The sequence below is a fragment of the Argiope bruennichi genome, chromosome 6 (assembly GCF_947563725.1).
Source record: "Argiope bruennichi chromosome 6, qqArgBrue1.1, whole genome shotgun sequence".
Classification (NCBI taxonomy): domain Eukaryota; kingdom Metazoa; phylum Arthropoda; class Arachnida; order Araneae; family Araneidae; genus Argiope; species Argiope bruennichi.
Genome location: NC_079156.1, coordinates 85178723 through 85199489, shown reverse-complemented (window position 1 = coordinate 85199489; position 20767 = coordinate 85178723). Strand labels below are relative to the sequence as shown.

General features: G+C 25.1%; 1 protein-coding gene across 1 annotated transcript; it reads left to right on the top strand.

Moving 5' to 3' along the window:
- Positions 1-1560: 1560 nt before the first annotated feature.
- On the top strand, positions 1561-18150 carry LOC129972337 (3-methyl-2-oxobutanoate dehydrogenase [lipoamide] kinase, mitochondrial-like). The gene is made up of 11 exons (XM_056086441.1): positions 1561-2278; positions 4500-4568; positions 4983-5093; positions 6319-6366; positions 8714-8833; positions 8933-9043; positions 9203-9276; positions 10947-11075; positions 12434-12526; positions 13611-13775; positions 15908-18150. Exons 1-11 carry the CDS (start codon positions 2030-2032, stop codon positions 16050-16052), a joined length of 1314 nt encoding a protein of 437 aa, XP_055942416.1. The 5' UTR covers positions 1561-2029; the 3' UTR covers positions 16053-18150.
- Positions 18151-20767: the final 2617 nt, after the last annotated feature.

Below are 20767 nucleotides of genomic sequence, written 5' to 3'. Positions count from 1 at the left end.
TCTGTTTAATTTCTATAACACGTAACAACAGTTATTAGAAAAAGATAAGTTATGGAAAAAATAAAGTAAATCATCAGTTTCGTTTATTGTACTAAAAGAATTTATTTATTATTTTAATTACTTGTCGTGCTTGGTCACCTGCTGGTTCATTAAAATTTCGGTTGTGTCTAATTTCCGTTAAATCTCTTAAACACGACTTTAATATTCATGATTCCTTCAAAAAAAAAAAAATGTTTTCAGGCTTCAAATTCTGATTACAGACGTGTTATTTTAATAAACTTACACCTGATCTATCAGTGTGTAAATGAACCTTCCTAATGCAGTCAAGCTCATAATGGTCATGGCATCATAATGCTATTCAAAACTTAATTATCCGGACAATTTTTTAACGGCATATCGTCTTTCGCATTACTATACAGTTTTATTTTCTAATTTTTCATGTAAATTGCATAATATTCATTGCCGTAAATGTGTTTAGAATTGCAGAATTTTTTTTAAATCTTAAATTTTATTTATTCCTTTGACTAAGTAAGTCCATTAAAATCAATATATAATATTGATGCAGCTGATTTACATTTTGAGCATTGCGAAATACGGTTTTAAACTTTTTAAATTTTTCTTTCCATAGATCTTATATTTTTACTATTAAGTTATAAACTGACATTCAAAAAAGACATCTACACAGTTGTAATTCAATGCATTCTGTAGATGCTTGAGAAAATACATAAAAAGCAAACTCAAAATTTAAAAAGAAATGAAAGAATATAGGTGCGCATGAAAAACAATTAGAATCAACATTAGTTATATTGATGGAAAAAAAAATATATATTGTCACAAAAGACATAAAAAATATGCAAAGAAAATTTATCCGTTTTAATATTATCGGTTAATTTTTTTAGAAAATATATTCATTATTATAATATATTTATGAGAAATTATTAAGTAAGATTCCTTGAAGGAGGCTCTGGATTAGTTTCCAAAATTTCTGTTTGTTTGTTCCATTTCACTCGACATTTTTCCTAAATTGGCCGCATTCACATCATACCGAAATTTAAGAACAACAGTCGCAAAAACCCAGACTTTCCAGCTGACTATCACGTGTCCGCGACTTTGAAAGGAGTGCATTAAATTCATTGAGTGCCAATATGGCGCGCTTATCGCCTATTAAGAACATTTTACAATTTCATATTTAATTTAAATCCTTTAAAGAATTACAGTTATTAAACGGAAATATATTAATAACTTTAACATCTAATTCATCAAGAATTTAATTGTAACTGTAATATTATTCGATTTAGGACTCAATGATTATGACATTACTTTCTTCATGCAGCATTCTTATTTGATTTCTTGACACATGTGTTAATCAAAATAATATCTTTTGATAGTAATTTATAATTATTCAAGCAAAAATCGAAGCATTATATTTAATATAAAAATTTCTTTTGTAAAGATTATCTTTTCTATAGATTCGTTTAGACAAAGAAAGAATGCCCGCTTTTTCTTGGCGAGATTTTTGGCATGCTTTTTTTCACTCAGAAACCTGTAATAAACCTTGGAGGGACTTGCAGGATGCTCTTGGAGAATTAATTCAATCGCCCGCTTTACGTGAATGGTTAATGCTTGCTCTTCATTTATAAACATTGGAATTTAATCTTCAGTTTATTGTATTGGACTTTTAAAATTCTTTGCGGGTGATGGGGTTTTCCCTTTCTGTTAAATATTTTCTATTTTGGAAGAATTGTCATCTCCCTATGAAATGGAAGTGTGAACCTTCGGTTTCTCACTTTTTGGATTTCAGTTCCCGTCATAAAATCTCACTTTATTAAAAACGGCAACATTGGATTTATTCATTTCTCAAGAAGGAATACTTTATTTGTCTATATATTTCAAGTTCTGTGATACTTTTGTAGCTTTCTTGATGTTTATTGAATCTCTTCTTTCGTGTCTATAATATTTGTGCTTTTTTGTATTTTAGTGTGTTGAACTGCAGATTTTTTTTCAAATATAAGCATTAAAATTGTAAATTATGGCATCTCCATTGTTTGAAAAAGGAAAAATTATTGGAACATTTAGTGTTCGTGTGTTTGGTCGTCGTACGAACAATCTTCACATTAATCCTAAGTCTCGATATTTTCTCGAAAGTAATAAAAACCAAGACCGTTCAGGTCGTGTGTTTTTACACCATGGACCCGAAATTAATACAGCTCCAAGAAATAGAACTAGAACAGTGCAATCATTTTATAATCAATCGGCTATAGACATTGCCGCAGCCAAGGTAAGTACATATTTAGCAATCATTATATAAATTGAGGAACATTTATGTGTATTATTTGTAATTAATATTGAAGTACGTTTGTAAATAAAACATTTACTCATTGATTTATAGCGCAGTGACTACAAAGTACTATGACCTCATTTGAAATTATTGTAATTCGTTATTTGCTTGTTTTTACTCACTTTAATTATTTTTACTTATATACAAAAATTATTTTTATATTAAAATAACTGTATTTTACGTTACTTTACAATTTTATGACACATTTACTTTATTAGTTCCAAGCGGGTACCTCTAATATTTGGATCTTGATTGTTTCTAAACAATTACACAATAGTTGTATTTCTTTCAAATAAACGAATTTCAAAAACTATATTAGAAATTAATTTTGAAATTTCTTTTTGAATATTAAAACTTAATGATTTAATTGTTTTTATATAACCTATAAAATATTGTTTTATTTTTTACTTGCTTTAAAATAATTTGGTTTTATTAAATGTTACATCGTAATTATTAAATCTAAAATCTTCTAATTTTTAACATGTTAAAAAAACATTTTTAAGTTGTAGCTTTATTACATAGATGGAGGTTTAAAAATATCATCTTCTTTTATTGATTATAACTGATATTTTTAGTTTAAATGGTTCCTGGTGAAGGAAAAACAGAAAAATATGCATAGATTCACAATTGCGCACATTTTTTTTTCAAACAGCTTAAATAATATATAATAATATTATGCATATCATTATAAAATCTTAATTACAAGCTTCCTTTTTCTTCTGAATATTTACTTTTTTTTTCTTAGGAAATTTATAACATACAAATCAATATGGAATTTTGTTTTTTTCAATCAATATAATATATTGCATCAAAATTTTTTGCATCATTTATGAGTAATAACTTTCATGCTACTGGTTATTAAATATCTAGTATTTTCTATCCTTCTGTTTAAATATTTTTTCTCAAAAGTACTGTTCAAGTACTTTTATTTGAACTTGTCATATGTGATTTTATTTTACTAAAACAAGTTTTTTTGTTAATATAAAAATTAAAATTTTGATGTACTAGTTAGATAATAGAATTAAATAAACTAGTTTATTTTTATAATCCATCTTTTCGTGGCTTTGCATATCTTATTCTGCATATTCTTACTTTTTTTTTTAATTGTGGATGGACACTTAGTTTGCTTTTGGGGATTTGTGTAAAGTCACTATTTGTAACACTAGGTAAAATATATTCACCAAAACACTGTGCCTATAAAAAACCATTTATATTATATATTATCTAAAAAGTTGTTATTTATATATGCAATGTACATTGTGTATACTCTACATATTACTTATAGAGTATTAAAGCTTAGGATAAATTTAGTGTTGTTGATTGGTAGAAAGCTGTAAATAATGATTTGTTTTAATATTTCTTTTCTTACAAAATTTATTAACTAAAATTTAAAATAAAATTATATGGTGTGTATGTCCCAAACATTTTATTCACAGCCAATTTGACGTTTTTTATTACACCCCCTCCCCAAATCATTCCAGAAATTTACATAACAAAAATATACTTGAGTGTAATCCCTTCTAAAATGCTTGTCTATATCCATCCCAACATTCAAATTCTTGTCCATTTGTTTAACTGTTTCTTATTCTCAGTGGGGTGAAGTAATATTATTGATAGATGAAAAAGATGTAGAAAATAATAATTATTAAAATCAGAAAAAGATATCTTGTTAGTCCAAAAATAAAATTTCATCCTAAAAATAAGTATATTGTCTTTATAATGATGCAAAAAATATGGTATATTTATTTTAACAGTTTGTTGTTGAATACCAAATGAAGAGGAGCATGATTAAAACTCAAGTTGAATGCAAAATACTATAAAGTTGAGAACCAATAATTTAATAGGTATTATAGGGATGCCTCAGAAAAATTGACAGATTTAAATTGCTATCAAATATTATTTTTAAATTATTTTGAATGTTTTAAAGATATTTTGATTTTATCTGTCAAATTCAAAGATTTCATTTTGTATTTTATGTCTCTAATTTTTTTAATAAGTATATTTTTAATTTTGTAATTGTTATAAGTATTATTTAGTTTTATTAAATTAAAAAATAAGTAAAAAGATGCAACTTGAGAAGTATTATTTAAAATTATTCAATGCTTTTTTTTTGTATGTATTGTTTTAAATGTATATTTATATACTTAAGCTTTTCTCTTAGCCATCTGTACGACTGACACCTTCTACAATTCTTTACTCTGGGAAAAGTCCTGATGGTAGTCATATATTAGTAAGTATGCAGCTTTATTTTTTGTAAATAAGACTGTGTAGTTAAACACTATACATTTATGTGTGAAAACACTATATATTATGTGAAGATAACTATAGCATAGCATATTTAGAACAGTATTATAGATAGAACTTTTGAATATCAATCAGTAATGATATTCAAAATTATGAGTATATAATTTTTTAATCTTGAATAATACTTTAATGAGAAAATTTTATTTGCAAAATAAAAATTTGTGATGACCTTTCTGTGATGCAAGAAAAATATAAATTGCTCATCTAAGTAAAATTTATATATTCATGTAAAGTTGATATATATTCTTATATGCAGTTTCACTTAATAATGTTTTTTTTTGAAAGTTTGAAACTTTTCTGTGAAGTTCTTGCGAATTAAATTTTCATTCATTTTTTTCAGAGAAGTGCACAGTATTTACATAAAGAACTTCCTGTTCGCATTGCTCATCGAGTTGCAGGGTTTCGAAGTCTTCCTTTCATTGTGGGTTGCAATCCTACCATACTAGCAGTGGTAAGTGCTAAACAGCTCCTTGTTATCTGCAAAAAGTCCTTTAATTATTATTTATGTTTTTCAATTTTTTTAATATTAGTTTTCAGTTATGTTTTCACTTTGTTTGTAAAATTCATTTTAAATCATACTATTAGGATATAATTTCCTAAATGAGTACTTATATATGAGTACTTAATTATCGAGGCTATTCTCTGTTTTTTTTTTTTTTTTTTCCTTCTTTAATATTACTTTAAACCTCTGACACTACGGCTTTTTTCAATTTCCATATTTCTGTCATAAGTTTATTACTTATATTTTTATAAGTAGTATATTTATATTTCAGAAATAAAATATCTTAAGATTTTAAAAATTTAATTAAATACAAGAAATTTCTTTATGCACATAATAAGCTAACTAATCTAACCTTGAAGCTATTGGACAAATATAATTGAATGAACAAATGAATATAATCAGCTTAGTCTTAATAATTCCTGATAGTTAATTAATAGTCTTATATTATTCCTGAACTAATTTTTTAAATTTATATTCAAACTTGAAAAAAAAGGTCCTGATTCCTTAAAATTTTGAATAAAATATCTTGGATAGTCTTATATTATTCCAGAGCTAACAATTCATACTGAAATATTTTTTAATTAATTAGATATATTTACAAAAAATAATCCTTCATTTTAAATCATACTTCCCAGTTTTTATAGTGGCTGGAAAAATTTTTGAATTGTTTCTAATAGCTGTGTTAATAAAATTTATTACCCTTATTTTAAAACAAGAATGTTAAAAATTAGTAGATACTAATTGTATTCAGTTAAAGATACTAATTTTATTCAGGTGACTAATTAACCTACTATATGTAACATTTATGTCTTTTTTTAAAACTAAATTTTATATGCGTTGTCATTTTTTTTCTTCTTCTTTCCATGACATAATTAGTTGTCATAATGTTTTATGACCACAAGGTTGCAATAAATAAGTAAATAAAAAAGTAATTCCTTATAGACTAAAATGATGTAGCTTGAGTTAATATTTTTATATTTATTTTTAATTAGCTAGATTTTAAATCTTATGAAGTTGTAGGTGTCCTTCTGATTTAAAAGGTTTGGAATGTTTCTGAATGAGTCTTGTTAAGATGAATATTTTATGTTCAATTAATAATAATAACAATAAAAAATTATGATGAATGAAACAATTTTTAAAAATTTATATATCTTAAATAATTTTCTTCTTTTAGCATGAATTGTATATACGAGCATTTTACATGTTGAGTGAATATCCCCAGGTAATTTTTTTAGATAATTTTATATATTTCATTAGTATAATTTATTTGCAGTTTGTTTTGAAATGAATATTATATTTGTTTAATTTCACTGTAAAGAGAAGGGATCCATTTAAATGGTTTCTAAAGATTAACTGAATGATATTATGCAAGTTTCAAAAAAAATTTGCTATAAATTTTGATCTAGAGATTTTCAATATTGGTACGGTGGTAGCATTTTTTATTCATTTCATGCATTTTCAAACTATATCTTTATTTTAATGTAATATGCACGTAACTCCATTTTTCTTATTTTTTTTTGTTAAATTTATATCATCTAAATGGAAATAAAGAAATAAATATATCGTCATGTGTACCACCGATAGTGTCTACATGCACAGAAAATATATGTACAGTAATGCTAAATGGCAAAAGAATTTTATTTTATAATCATATTGATTGTTCATTTAATTTTTTTTTAAAAGTTGAACCACCAAAAATTATGCAATGTACCATTAATTATAGTTTTGCCAGTTTGAAAAATCTTTGTGTTAAATATTTGATATGAATATATATTGTCAAATATTGAAAAATATTTCTTTATTAGTTACTTGCTATGTCTTTTTTAAAAAGTGACAGTGTATATTAGAAGGGAGGTGTTTTTAGAATCAATTAATTGCAGTAAAATTAATTTTTAAGTCTCTTGCGTTACTTTATATAATTTGAGAAATTTTTATAAGAAACAGAAATTTAAATCAAGTTATTTAACTTATTTTACTCTTGTTTTGTTTTCGTGAATATTTTGTTATTAAAGCAGTTACAAATCTGTCGAAATGCACAGTTATGATTTCCAGAAAATTTAGAATTGAGTGCAGTTTTAAATTCGATTATGTATTAGCTACTATCATATTTTATAGCACAGTTAAAAAAATAATTTATAAGCAATTTGAAAAATCTGGAAGCCATTGAAATTATTTGGAGTAGCTGATATTGTATATTTGTTTATAGTTTTGTTATAATTATATTTTTCTATATTGCTTTCATTGTGCACATTTGAATATTCTGTTATTGTTACTTCTAATGTTATTTAAGAACTAGTCTATTTTGCTTGGGTTTTACTATTTCTAAGAGTCTAAAAATTAAACTTTTATTAGCTGGATTTTTTTTTTGATAAAGAATTATTTATTTGTTTATCCTGGCTTTAATATTTCAACTCTTCCAGTTACTTTTAGAACTAAGAATTATTTTTATCCATTGGGTTATTTTTTTTATGATTTATTTTTACTTTAATAATATCTGATATTAATGTGAAAAATTTCCGATTTTCATGTTAGAGTAGTTTTATTTAATTGTGTGGCAATTTAAATTAATTCCAAAATAAGACTTTTATTTCATAACAATATAAATATTTTTCAACTGTTGTGTTGTTCTGCTTTTTGTTTATTGTTAATAAATATTTTATAAAAATTTTGGATATAACATCTGAATGGATTTTTAATTGGTTCAATGAATTTCAGTATTCGTAAAATATAGTTTAACTTAACAAGAATTTAAGTTTTGATTAGTTATTTATTAAAATTTTATATCTCTAATACATTTATAAATTTGTTTCAGAAGTGATTCTGTTATATTTTTCTTTGATCAATCAACAGAAATTTTTTAGTAAAATCACTTATGTAAATACTGTAATACCCAGGTACAGAAAATAGAATAAAATCTTGTAGATTTTAAATAGTAATAATAATAATAACCGGATATTGTATTAAGTATAAGAAAATAATGTAATAGTTTATGAATGATAGTAAAAAATTAATTTTTAAAAAGAAAGAAAAAAAGTGATTTACAATGTTTTCAATACTTTTATTCAATTTTATTATTTCAGAATTAAAAAAAAAAAAAGGTAAAATCCCTTCTAAATTGCTAGCATTTAGTAGAATTCCATCTATCAGCTTGCATTTCAATGCATTGTTTTCTGTTACTTCTCAGTATAAAGACAGTTATGAAATAGAATTAATTATGCATATTCTGTTGTGATAAATATATATGCATAATGTTTATATTTATTATAGAAATATAAAGTAAAAGAAAGTGATTGTTATTCATTTTGTATTTTGTACCATGTCTTTTTTCTTATAAATCGGGCTATTTCTCTGCTTTACTTATGTGTAATTACAAGTTTTCTTTCTTTCTTTTTTTTTTTTTTTTTTTTTTTTGTAGATTTTTAAAAATTGTAATTGCAATATATTTTATTAATAAATTTTGGTATAATATTTGTTTGCTTTTATATGTAATATGTTGGCTCTGTATTATAAATATAAGATGAAATATTTGCATATGCTCTTCTTATTTTTTCCTATTCTCTGTTTTGCAGGTAACTGATTTTGAGGTTGAAAAAGGCTATTGTGAACTCTTGCAAGGCCTTTTGGATGATCATAAAGATGTTGTCACACAATTAGCAGCTGGTTTCAGAGAATGTCGCAAGCATATTAAGGTACAGAACAAAAGTAAAAGTTAATCATGATTAAAAATTAGTTATAAATATAACAATTATGTTTTTAACTAATAAAAACTTTTCCATCCATTGTTTTAGAATGAGGAGTTGGTGCGCAACTTTCTAGATAGGACTCTAACTTCTCGTCTTGGTCTTAGAATGCTTGCAGAACATCATCTGGGACTTCATAATGATAATTCTAATGGAAACGTATGTTGAAATTTTTTTATTTCTTTTTATAATATTTTTTGAAGAATAGTTATTAATAATAAAATTTAGTTTTATTATTTTTTCATTGGTTGCTACATACTAGTTTATGAAAAATATTGTTTTTGATGATTATCACAAAATAACTTACCTATATTATAGGGAAATTATGTTGGAGTCATTAATGTTTCTATGAAGTTGAAGGATGTTATAGAAAAATGGGCTGACTTTGTTCGGTAAGTAATTTTTTAATAAAAGTTGGTTTTCTAAATGCATGGTTATGAATGATACCTTTTTTTTTGTTCAGTTTCTTTCCCTTTAAAATGATTAAATTTAATTTTGATAACTAAATGCTTACCTTAGAAGATAATAGTATAATATTAATTTTTATGGAAAATAGTTAGTATTGATTAAAAATTCTGTTGTTGAATAGTTGTCTCATTGAAATTTTAAAATTAATTCTGTAGTATTAGTTTTGAGATTTCAATAGTTATGATTTTATGATTATGATTCATTAATTTATTTATGATTTCAATAGTTCAATAGTTATTGAGAGAAAAGAATTTAATTGATTTTTAATTCATTTCCCATAAATATTTAATATGTATATAAATTAAACTTTTAAAGACTTATATTCAAACTGTATTTATTAAAAATTTAGAAAAAGCATACTATCAAGAAGTGATTTTTTTAAAGTTATTTTAAATTAGTTAAATTAGTTAAAAAAGTTAAAGTGATCTTGCACACAACTATAAAGCTGATTCTGAAATGCACAACTCTTCCAAGAAGAGAATTTTGTTCCTAGGTAAATTATTATGCTTAGTATTGTGAATACCTCTGAAGTTAGCTTTGATTTTGTAATCTTTCATTAATCTGAAAATAAATTTTATTATATGCACTATAATTGTAAATGAATTATTCATCAACTAATATAAATGGTATTCATTCTTCTTGCTGTCCTTTCACTTAATTTCTTTGTAGCTTTGCACAATTAGGGACAAATGCAATAATGTAACTCATTAACTGATTAATAAAAAGTTTTGGTTGTGATTTATAGTTGCAATAATGCGTTTCCTCCTAAATAGTATAAACTCCATCTTCAATTATTTCAGCACTCATTTGATTGTACTCAAAGTAATGTTTAAATTAAAGTATTATTTTCAAAGAGTATAATAACTAATAAATATAAGATTTTTAGGCATTTTCAAGTTTATTTTTTGAATATCTCCTTTCAAATTGGTTTTTAAGAAATAGGATTTTATACTAGAATGTAAAGCATTTTTAAATATAATCTTTTCTTAACTTTTTATTAAAAATTTCTAAATTAAATGTGTTTTTTTTAAAAGGTCATATAAACAGTATGTAAGAGATTTTTTCAAAGTTATGTAAATCCCAATTACATGAAATCATAAATAAACAGACGTTTTTCTTCCCGAATTTTTGAATGATTATTTTATACCTGCTGTGGATAATATTATATTTTCTGTTATATTTATGATGGTTTAAAAAGGATAGTTTATTATCCTTATTAGTGTATTTTATTTTTGTACTCGGACATAATTTTCTGCCAAGTACTCTTACGTTTTTGTTTTTCTTCTAAAATGGAAATTATTGGTCTGAAAAGCTTAATTAATAAAATGTGTTTTTAGTAATTTGAAAATTTATATACATATCTGCTGTTATTTAAATAACTGCTCTACTGTTTCAAAAAAAAAAAGTGCAAGAAAAAGAAGATAAAACATTTGGCCATGTTTTAGATTTTTAAATGACAAAAAAAGTTTTTCTTTAATTACTTTTTTTTCTTTTAATTAATTTATTTTTCCAGGTGGCTCATTTTTTAAATCTTTATTCCCCTTAATTTTTAAAAATGAATGTCTTTCTTATATTATTTCCTTTCTTATTTCAGGCAAACAGCAATTCACAAATATGGCAAATCACCTGCCATTAAATTGAATGGTCACATTAATGCTGTATTTCCATACATACAAGCACCTCTTGATTATATCATTCCAGAACTTTTAAAGAATGCTGTCAGGTAAAATACCAAAGCATTTATAAAATTTATTTGAAATTATAGTTTTATTCACTCGTATTTTTATATTTTAACATTCTAAGACATAATCCATTGCTTGAGAATTTAAATTCTGTTGTTAAAAAGCATCAATGAGAGTTTCAGGAATTAGGAAATATAACATCTTTCAAACTTTAGCAAAGCCAATATTTTCAGAAGTAGTAAATTTAGAAGGAAAAAAAAGAAAAAAGGAATTGCGTCTCATTAACTTGATTCATAATGCATTAAATTCATTGATCTTATTAGTAAATTTGATTTTTGATTCATTTTTATTTTGTTTGTAATTATGTATTTGGTTTCCTATTCAGACTATAAATGCTGGATGTCTTCAATATTTTGTTCACTTTATGGAGTGTGAATAATCCTCATTCACAAGGACAATGTTTTGTTGAAGTGTTTGCATCCTCATTTCTATTCATCTCTGTTAAATGAATTTCATCTAAATGTACTCATAGAAAATATGAAACTGAAAATTTCTAGTGCAATGCAATTTCAGAATATGATATGGAATGAATTCTTTCTAGTAGATATGATGCTTATTTTTGTCATGAATTCTTGCATTTTCAAGTTATGAAATATCAAATCTTATTTCTCATTTTATTGTCCTGACCATCTCCTTTAGGATCTATTGTCTTATTTGACAATTTATCTACATATCTGTTGATGATATATGTGGTAGCATTGAATTTCTTATATTATGATACATATTAAGTAAGAATTGGGTAAAAGAATATTCACCCTAAAACTTTTGATTTTCTTGAAAAATTTTTTGAAGATTCAACATTTTTTTCAGTTATTTTATAAGATTATACATCCTGCTGTTAAGAAGGTCTAAATTTTTATGTATATACCTTAGTAACTATCACTGTAGTTTTAGAATTATTTAATAAGGCATGTCTAAATATTTTCAGAGTGCAAAAGTAAACCACAATATAAAAGTTTGAACAGACAATTTTTGAACATACTGACATTAAAAAAATATATATATTATAATTACCAAATGAAGAATGATCTTTAATGGATATTTGAAGCACACAAAATAATATGAAAATTTTTCAGATGATTTTTTTTTTATTGTGATAGCTGCAAAATTATAGGTATGGCAAATTAAGTTGAATGCTTTTTTTGTCATGAAATACTTTATTACTCTTGAATTTTTTTCTTTTTCTTTTTTTCTTTTTCTTTCTATTTGTATTGATAGATATTTCTGTTTCAGATAATTTAACTTTCTGAATTCAGCTTAAATATTATTTAGATTGTTGACCCAGATTATACCTTCTTATGCAAATATATTGTTTTGAACTACATTTTTATATTTTTAGGGCCACTGTTGAGAGTCACATTGATGCATGCGAGGACAGTCTACCACCAGTTACCATCACAATAGCCAATAATGATGTAGATTTCATTATCAGGTAATTTTTTTCTCTTTAAAATAATCTAGTCATTCAAAAATTGAGATTTTACAGGAATATATTAATTGCAAAACCATTTAGATGTCTCTTATTAATATTTCAGTAAGTATTTGTTACACAAGTTTTAAAGCATTGAATAATACTTTCAAGATTGGATGTATTTTATCTATTGTTATCAGTTTTTATCTAAAATTAGTCGCAAATGTTTTTCAAAAAGCAGTTTTGGAATATGGAAAGTCATGTTACATATAACTTCTAAAGAAGTAAAGCTATTCAAATTGAATATCTTGACCATAATATTAAATAAATGCCATAAGGGTTTAGTTGTACTGCCTTTATTAAACAAATTTTTTGACTTATATATAAGCGCTTTGTGTCAATGCCATTCAAGAAGAGTTCAAAGTATTTTAATCAATAAATTTTTTGAAATGATTCAGTATTAAATTTTATGTAATAATCCTTTGTTTTAAATACTAGCCATTCATTTTCATATTGAATTTTTCAATATTTCAACAGTAAGAAGGTAGCAATGTTGCATGTAAAAGAAAAGAAAGTTGAGTAGAAAAAGGTCACTTATTTAATATATTTTTTTTTCTGCTGAGCAGAAGTGTGCCATAGTGAAGGAAATCAATTTTTTCTATCAAATTTTCGATTTAAAACATATTGCAACTTGATTCAAATCACCTGGAAATGAATTCCCTTATTAATTATCTAACATTACTTTTAAAGTTTTAGCTAATATTATGTTCAGCAAAATAGAAATTGATTACTAAGAAACTTAATGGAACATATTTTTATTTTATTGTGAGAGATTAAAAAAATTTCTACAAACTGTAGAAGATACTATAAAAAGATTTAATTGTTCATCTTGCCATAATGTAGCCATTAAGACTTCAACATAATTTTGCAATATCAAATATATGCCATGTACTGTTTTAATTTTATATGCATTTGTTTTTATTTTTTTAGCACTTCATTTTTTTCATATAATAGTTTGCATAACTGTTTTTGTTTTCTTCTTAATTCACATGATGGGGGTCATACAATGTTTATATAAATCTGTTGGCTTGATTCTTGTTTTCAGAATCTCTGATAGAGGCTGTGGGATACCTCATCAACTTTTGCCACACATTATGGAGTATCATTTCACCACTGCTGGATCAAGCACTGATCATCGAATAGATGGTGGTCTACTGGGTCAGATGATGAATGAACCAAATGATGGACCAGCCTCTGGACCTATGCATGGGTAAATTAATAATATTTTTTTCTTCTTCCCTTGGAGTTGCACATATATTTGAATAGTTATGACTCATTATTTAAATTAAGTGAATAAAAATTTTTCAACTGTAAATTCATTTCATAATTATTTTTAAAAGAAAGACTAGTGCATTAACAATTTTAAAGATAATTTAAAACATTCAAAAGCAGCAGGCTTCTCCATAACAACAGTCATTTTTGTTTAATAATTTAGATTATGAAAATATATATATATATGGATATAACAGGCTTTCTCAAACTATAGTACATGTACCATAAATGATGCATTGCACAAATTTTTCTGGTATAATTTTTGTACAAAAGATTTAAATGAATATACAAAATAAGTTTAAAATAGCACTTTAATTCTCATCAATTTAATCCTCGAAGTTATTTGTATTAAAACTCATTTATAATAAATAGATCCTCATCAAAAATAAATTTTAATTTTAATATTTCATATTATGTGTTACTATCCACAATTTTATTATGATTTAAAGTTTCATTTATGAATTCAGTTTATTAATATAAATTTAAAATGTTTTATTCGTTGATTATAAGTGCTTCATGTAGGATGCTTCAATTCTTTTAATTGTAAAGTACATGAATATTTTTTATTCTTATTTATGTTGTACAAAATTTTAAAAAATTGATAGCTCCATGCATAAGATTTTAGTATAAGTTACATCAAGCATCTATATTCCCTCAGCATTTTTATGGGATGTATGCCAATATTACAAAATTTATTCGTTAATACTACTTGTTTATTATTATATATTTATTTCCTTTGTTTGTACAATCATGTTGCTTTTGAATGCTATTTCTCAAGAATAGAGCTATGCTGTGCATTCTTTGAAATTTTCTGTATTCATTGTTACATGCAACTAATACATGTAACGAGGTTCTTAAGTTTTTAAGCATGATTTTAAATTTACATTTTACTTTTAGATTAAAAATGTGACATTAGATTAACTTATGACTGATAAAATAGTTCTCAAACATTGTTTTTCTAAAGTATAAGTTTTCATTGAATTTAAAACATTAAGGGATTCTTAAAAACCTTATCTTTAGAACACACAAGTATCAACATATTGCATTATTCATATAAATTCATTATCTGTTGTCTCTGTTAAATTATATGGAATAAATCTTTTAACATCCATATTAATTTAATGCCTAAATTTCACTAAAATTATTTTAAATTACATTAAAAGCATCCAAGAGCAAGATAATTGTGAAATAAAATTTTATTATTAAAATTTCTGTAGAAAAATAATTGAAAATTTGATAGAGAATCTCTGAAAAGCTTTTTAATAGCTAAACATTTAAAGAATTTTTAAGGTGTAGTAAGCTGTTGAAAAAAATAAATCATTTTTAATTTCTTTGCTTTACCTTGAAAATAAAGAAAAAAAATTACACAATGTTGTTATTTTGATTTCATAATTTATCTAATAGTATATGCAGCTGGGAATTGCTTAGGAATTTTTGAATATATATTGACTTGTTAGATTAAGGGAGAAAATGTAGTTGTATTAGCCACAAAAGAGACAGTGTTAATTAAAGGCCTGAAGAATAAATAATTAATGCAAGGATTAAAGAAAGAAAAAAATCCTTATTAGATCATAGGTATTTCGTACCAGCATAATTTTTTTCGTATTTTACTAATGGTAGAGCACAGAATTATTAGGAATGGAAGTAATCTGTCTTTTCTTGTTTTGCAGTCCTTTCCTTATTCAGGTATTTTTTATTTGATGAGTAGATTGATTTATATTTAGAAGCAAAGTACTTAAGGAAAACTATAGATCATAATTTTGAATTAAAAAGAGGAAAAGTACTTTTTTCTTCCTTTATTAAAATATCCATTTTAAGGGAATAAGAGTTCACTTGTGATATATTTTTATTATTATATTAATGATTATTATGAATTTATAAGGGAATAAGAGTTTACTTATGACTGTAAGATAAAAAGTTGAGTATTATTATTGAAAATATTTGAATTTTTTTAGAGCAGTATATCTGAATTTACCAGCATTTGATAAGTTGTGACTAAAATAAATAATGCATTAAAATGCAGTCATTATTTTATTATATCAAGTATTGATTTTACATATTTATTTACAGCTTTGGATTTGGCTTGCCGACATCACGGGCATATGCTGAATATTTGGGAGGTTCTTTAACTTTGGAAACAATGCAAGGAATTGGTACAGATGTTTATTTAAGACTTCGTCATATTGATGGAAAATATGAGAGCTTTCGTATATAATTTTTATGTATGTGATATTGAATTTGTATTACATGTGTTTTTGGTGTCATAATAAGATCTGAGATTTAAAAAAAACAGGTGCCTATATATTTTGTTGCTACATCTATAAATAATATAATAATGGGGATACTTATAGCATTTAGTTTGAACTGACCTGAATGATGTGCATTTTTTTGGAATTATTGCTTTGCAGTCTGTTTTTAACAGTGCTGTGGTATCAATGCAACATCTAAGAATCTTGTTTTTGTTTGTACATTTTTTACTTTTTTATTTGGTGTTATTTTGCTGTAAATTTAATGCACATTTGGTATATATTTATTTTATGCTTATATCTCTACTTATATTTATACCATGATTAACCAACCATATTTACTGTGGATAAGAAGAGATTAATTTTTGTTTTGTGGCACATATTGAAAGTTGCTTGAAATTTTTGTTGATTATATTTTCAATTGTATTGTTTTGAGATTTATTTTTCCAATGTATAGATTATATAGACTTGTTAGGTTTTTTGTAAAACATTTTAAGTTCTGCAGTTTTACCTGACATTTGTTAAAGGTTCCAATTTAGATTTAAAAGTGCATTAATATATTATCTAATTTCACCAAATTTTTTGTTTTAACTCTAATTACTAATACTAGAAATTTGTTATACAAATCAGACAGATATAAAGAGAAACATTTCTTTTTACTTGATATGCATTACACAGAAATGCACGCACACATTAAAAAAAAAAAAAAATGCTGTCGAAACCCAATGTATTGAATTTGAAATTCTTGGAAAAAGTTGCTATATAGAAATTTTAATTTGCAGCAATACACAGAGCAAATTTTTCAGCATTTTCTTACTGAAAGAATTTATGTGTGATTAATTTTTTACAGTTAAAAGAAGATGAAAAAATATATTAGAAAAGAATGATTTTAAAAAATATTGATTCACAGCAATTTTTCAGGTCTTGATACTATATTTCTTAAAATTTCATTTTTTTGCTGAAACTTTATTTTCCATTCTATTTCAACCTTTAAACATTGAATATTTCTATTTAGTTCCTTATTTAATATAAAAAATTCAAAGAGTAACAGTAAAATAATAAAGACAGAACGGAAATGTTCCAATGATTTGTAAAAACAAGAATTTATTTTTAGAATAGAAGATAAAAAGGACATAACTGTCAGACAAGTGTCTGTTGATTTTCCTATAAACAGTTTTGGGTTTTCCAAGAATTTCTGTTGTAAGAATCAGTAAAACTTTTTGTTCATTTAATTCTTTCTCGTGAATAAAATCAATGATTGCCTTTTGACTACAACAGATTTACATAATTTATGTTAAAATTTTTGATCATTTTACAAAAAATATTTTTCTATTGGTGATGCAATTTTCCTGAAAAAAATTCAATATATGGAGATTTTCAGTAAAGAGTAATTCGATTCATAATTATAGTTTTATTTTATTTTTGAAATTATATTCTGAATAAAAGCAAAAAAATATTCTTACCGTCAAATAATGTATATCTTCTATATCAGTGTTCCTTATATTATTTATATATAAATATTATGACAGCTTTCATAATTGTATCAACTTTTTGTTGTACAACTAATTGATTTGTTTTAAATTAGTTGATACTAATTAAACTGTATGTGTGTAAAGTGCTCGTTTTGTGTGATTTGATTTATAGATCTGGTATTTTGCAGCTATTTTATCTGTATAGAGGCAAAATTTAAGGTAAATAAGCGTTGTGACAAGCAACAAAATGCAGCTAATATTAATTTTTTAAGAAATGATCAAATGTAAAAAAAAAATAGTTTTATTGAACATAACTATTTTTTCAGTTGTTTTATTCTCCTGTTTTATCAAATAATAAAAATATTACTTACATATTTTTAATATATGATAAATCAGATTAAATATTCTTTACAGTTTTATATTAGTTGTTTTTCTTCTTGTTATAGAAATAATTGCTTTTTGATGTAATTATGCTCTCTTTGTATATATAATTTAATAAATAGCTTAATTTTGTACAAGTGTAACAATAGAATGATATTCGTTTTTTAAATTTAATTCAAGTGTAATAATCAAATTTTTCATGCCATATTTTTGAAGATATATTTTTGTAACTATGATATTGTATTTTATCCATCTAAAAATAACTTTTTGAATTTCCATGTCTATATCTTGATGAAATTAAAAAAAAATGGTGTGATCACTAATTTGTGTTGCTTTTTTTTATGAATTAAGAATATAAACAATACTTAGTTATAATTTTGGAACATGTTGCAAAATATTACTTCACTATAGTGAATTTTCATCATAAATTGTGAAATATCCAATTAAAAACTTATCCATTTAAAAACAAAATTCATTAATTGATTGCTGACCAATAATAACTTTTTAATGAGAATTTGATTGAATTTTCTCTATAAATGTGCTTAATTTCAGTTTTTTTAGGGGACAGGGGCAAAGATAGACATAGCGCTACTATAAAATATCTTTCTACATTTATTACAAAAATAGTAACAATATGTATTTATTACTTGGTTTTTGTAACAAACTGAGTTCTTGACATTCCATTCTTATTTGACCAATAACGATATTTTCTAAAAAAATAAAATGTTGGACAGATAAAAATTTAAAGAACTGAAATGAACTGTAAAGAGTCAAAATATATTGTACAATTATTATAATCTTGTAACAAAAATCATTTATAGATGCATTCTATTTTTAATTTTCATTCTCATTTGTTTGTCTGACAACTTAGTTGCTATTCTTGGTAAACTTTTTGAGACCCCATCTATCATGCAGTATCTCCAATTACTAACATTTCAATGATGTCATTTTTACAACTCTTACACATAATATTGTTTCTTTTTATGTTTGCTCTTTGAAATTTTAACTATCTGAACATTAAAAAAAAAAATCTTTTGCATAAATCTTTTTTTTTTTTTAAGAAATTTGTTTGAAACCTGATTTATAATTTAACTGATTATGTATCATAAAGTCACAAACTCCATGAATTGCCAACTTTTCAAAATATATTTTCGATTACAATTTAAAAGTGAAAAATATGACACAATTTTTTTAAAAATTGTTTATTAGAATGATTGCAATGCCTAATTTTGTTTGTTGTGACATTTTTTTAAAAAAAATTGATATTTGTTTTTGGTAGAAAAAAAAATGCTTTAATGGTATGGGATTGATAATTTAAATTCAATATATAGCAAAATTATGAAGTTTCTATTTTTGATTAATATTCAGACAATTTCTTTCAAAAAGAAGAAATTGATCTTTTTATATGTTTATTTCAAATAACTAAAGCCGGCTTATTTTTTTCTGTCAGTTTAAGAAATTAAAAATAAGTACCAAAAAAAGCAAAAATGCTTGGCATTTTGTTTTTTTCTTTCTTCATATATTTGTTACTTATAACGTTTAGGATTTAAATTCAACCTTAAAGTAAAGCCACTCTTGTCTTACCGTGTTGAGTTGAGATATTTATTTTAAGGCTCAAATACTCATTTTCCGATTTTTTACATGCGCACTGAATATTCTTGAGTGCAAACGGCAAAATGTGATATCATACATGGTTCTTTTCATCGTTAGCGATCTTTACCATTTATGAGCGTTTCATCTAGAAGCTTTTACCAGTCTGTCTTCATATTGAAATTTTCCTTGCTTCTTGAAGTTTTTCAAAGTTTGCAGGTGTCTTGCTGACACACCAAACACGTTTCGGAAGATATTGCGACAAACTTGGACATGTTCTCCCTCTTCATTGGGTATTGTATAAATCAACGTTCTTTGTCGTCTGCTTTCAGATGGATCTTCATATTTTCCATGTCGACGACGAGAAATTTCAGCAACCTGCATGAGGTTAAGAAGGTAAGAACCTTGATCATAGTCATTGATTTTATAAAATTCCGTAAAAAGTCCGCGTCGATTCGTAAAAAGTCTTGCAACTGTAGCGACATTTGCAAGAGACTGTCTCTGATGGGAGTTGCTTACCTTTAACAAGTTTCCCAGATGACGTTATATAGGGCTTGACAGAATGCTTCAAACGCTTTCTCTCTTCTATTATTTTCAGTCGTGTCACCCTCACTGTTAAGTAAAACGTATTTGAATAGATTGACTCATCAGACATTATCAAAAGGATGGAAAACCACTGACTCGCATAAGCAGATGCCACAGTTTCAAATGTGAACACTAATTTGTCGCTGTTTAAACGAAAGAATGGCTACCACTTCGTTTGGCACTTGAATCGTTCACTACATCATACCGTAACGACCTCTTTATGTCCTTTCTTGAACTATTTAGAAAATTACCAAACTTCCGAGGCAGGCCATGATCCAAGGTACTGGCATACGCGCCCTCACCACATCCAACACTTCCCCAAAATTCACTCTCCCTCCTTACCTAATCCACCCCCCCCACCTCCACCACCTGCCCTAAATCGCTTTCGGCGGCTCTGCCAGGCACTTATAACTAGGGTTTGCAATACCGGATCAAAATTTCAATACCGGTATTCGGTATTTTTTAGATCTTAATACCGGGATACCGGTTTTAATACCGGTATTAGAAATTTTAGAAAAAGAAAGAAAACAACGGTGTTTCTTTATTTTATTTGCCAGTTTTATAAGAGTGTAAATATCACTAAAAATAATATGTAACTTATAAATTAAAACAGTATATAAAGAATCACAAAAAAGTAAAGGAACAACTTATTTAAA

Excerpts from the sequence above, each read along its gene's own strand:
- LOC129972337 (XM_056086441.1), top strand. The coding sequence starts at position 2,030 with ATGGCATCTCCATTGTTTGAAAAAGGAAAAATTATTGGAACATTTAGT. Across the intron at positions 9,044-9,202 it reads ATGATAATTCTAATGGAAAC|GGAAATTATGTTGGAGTCAT; the intron begins GTATGTTGAAAT and ends CCTATATTATAG. Across the intron at positions 12,527-13,610 it reads GATGTAGATTTCATTATCAG|AATCTCTGATAGAGGCTGTG; the intron begins GTAATTTTTTTC and ends TCTTGTTTTCAG.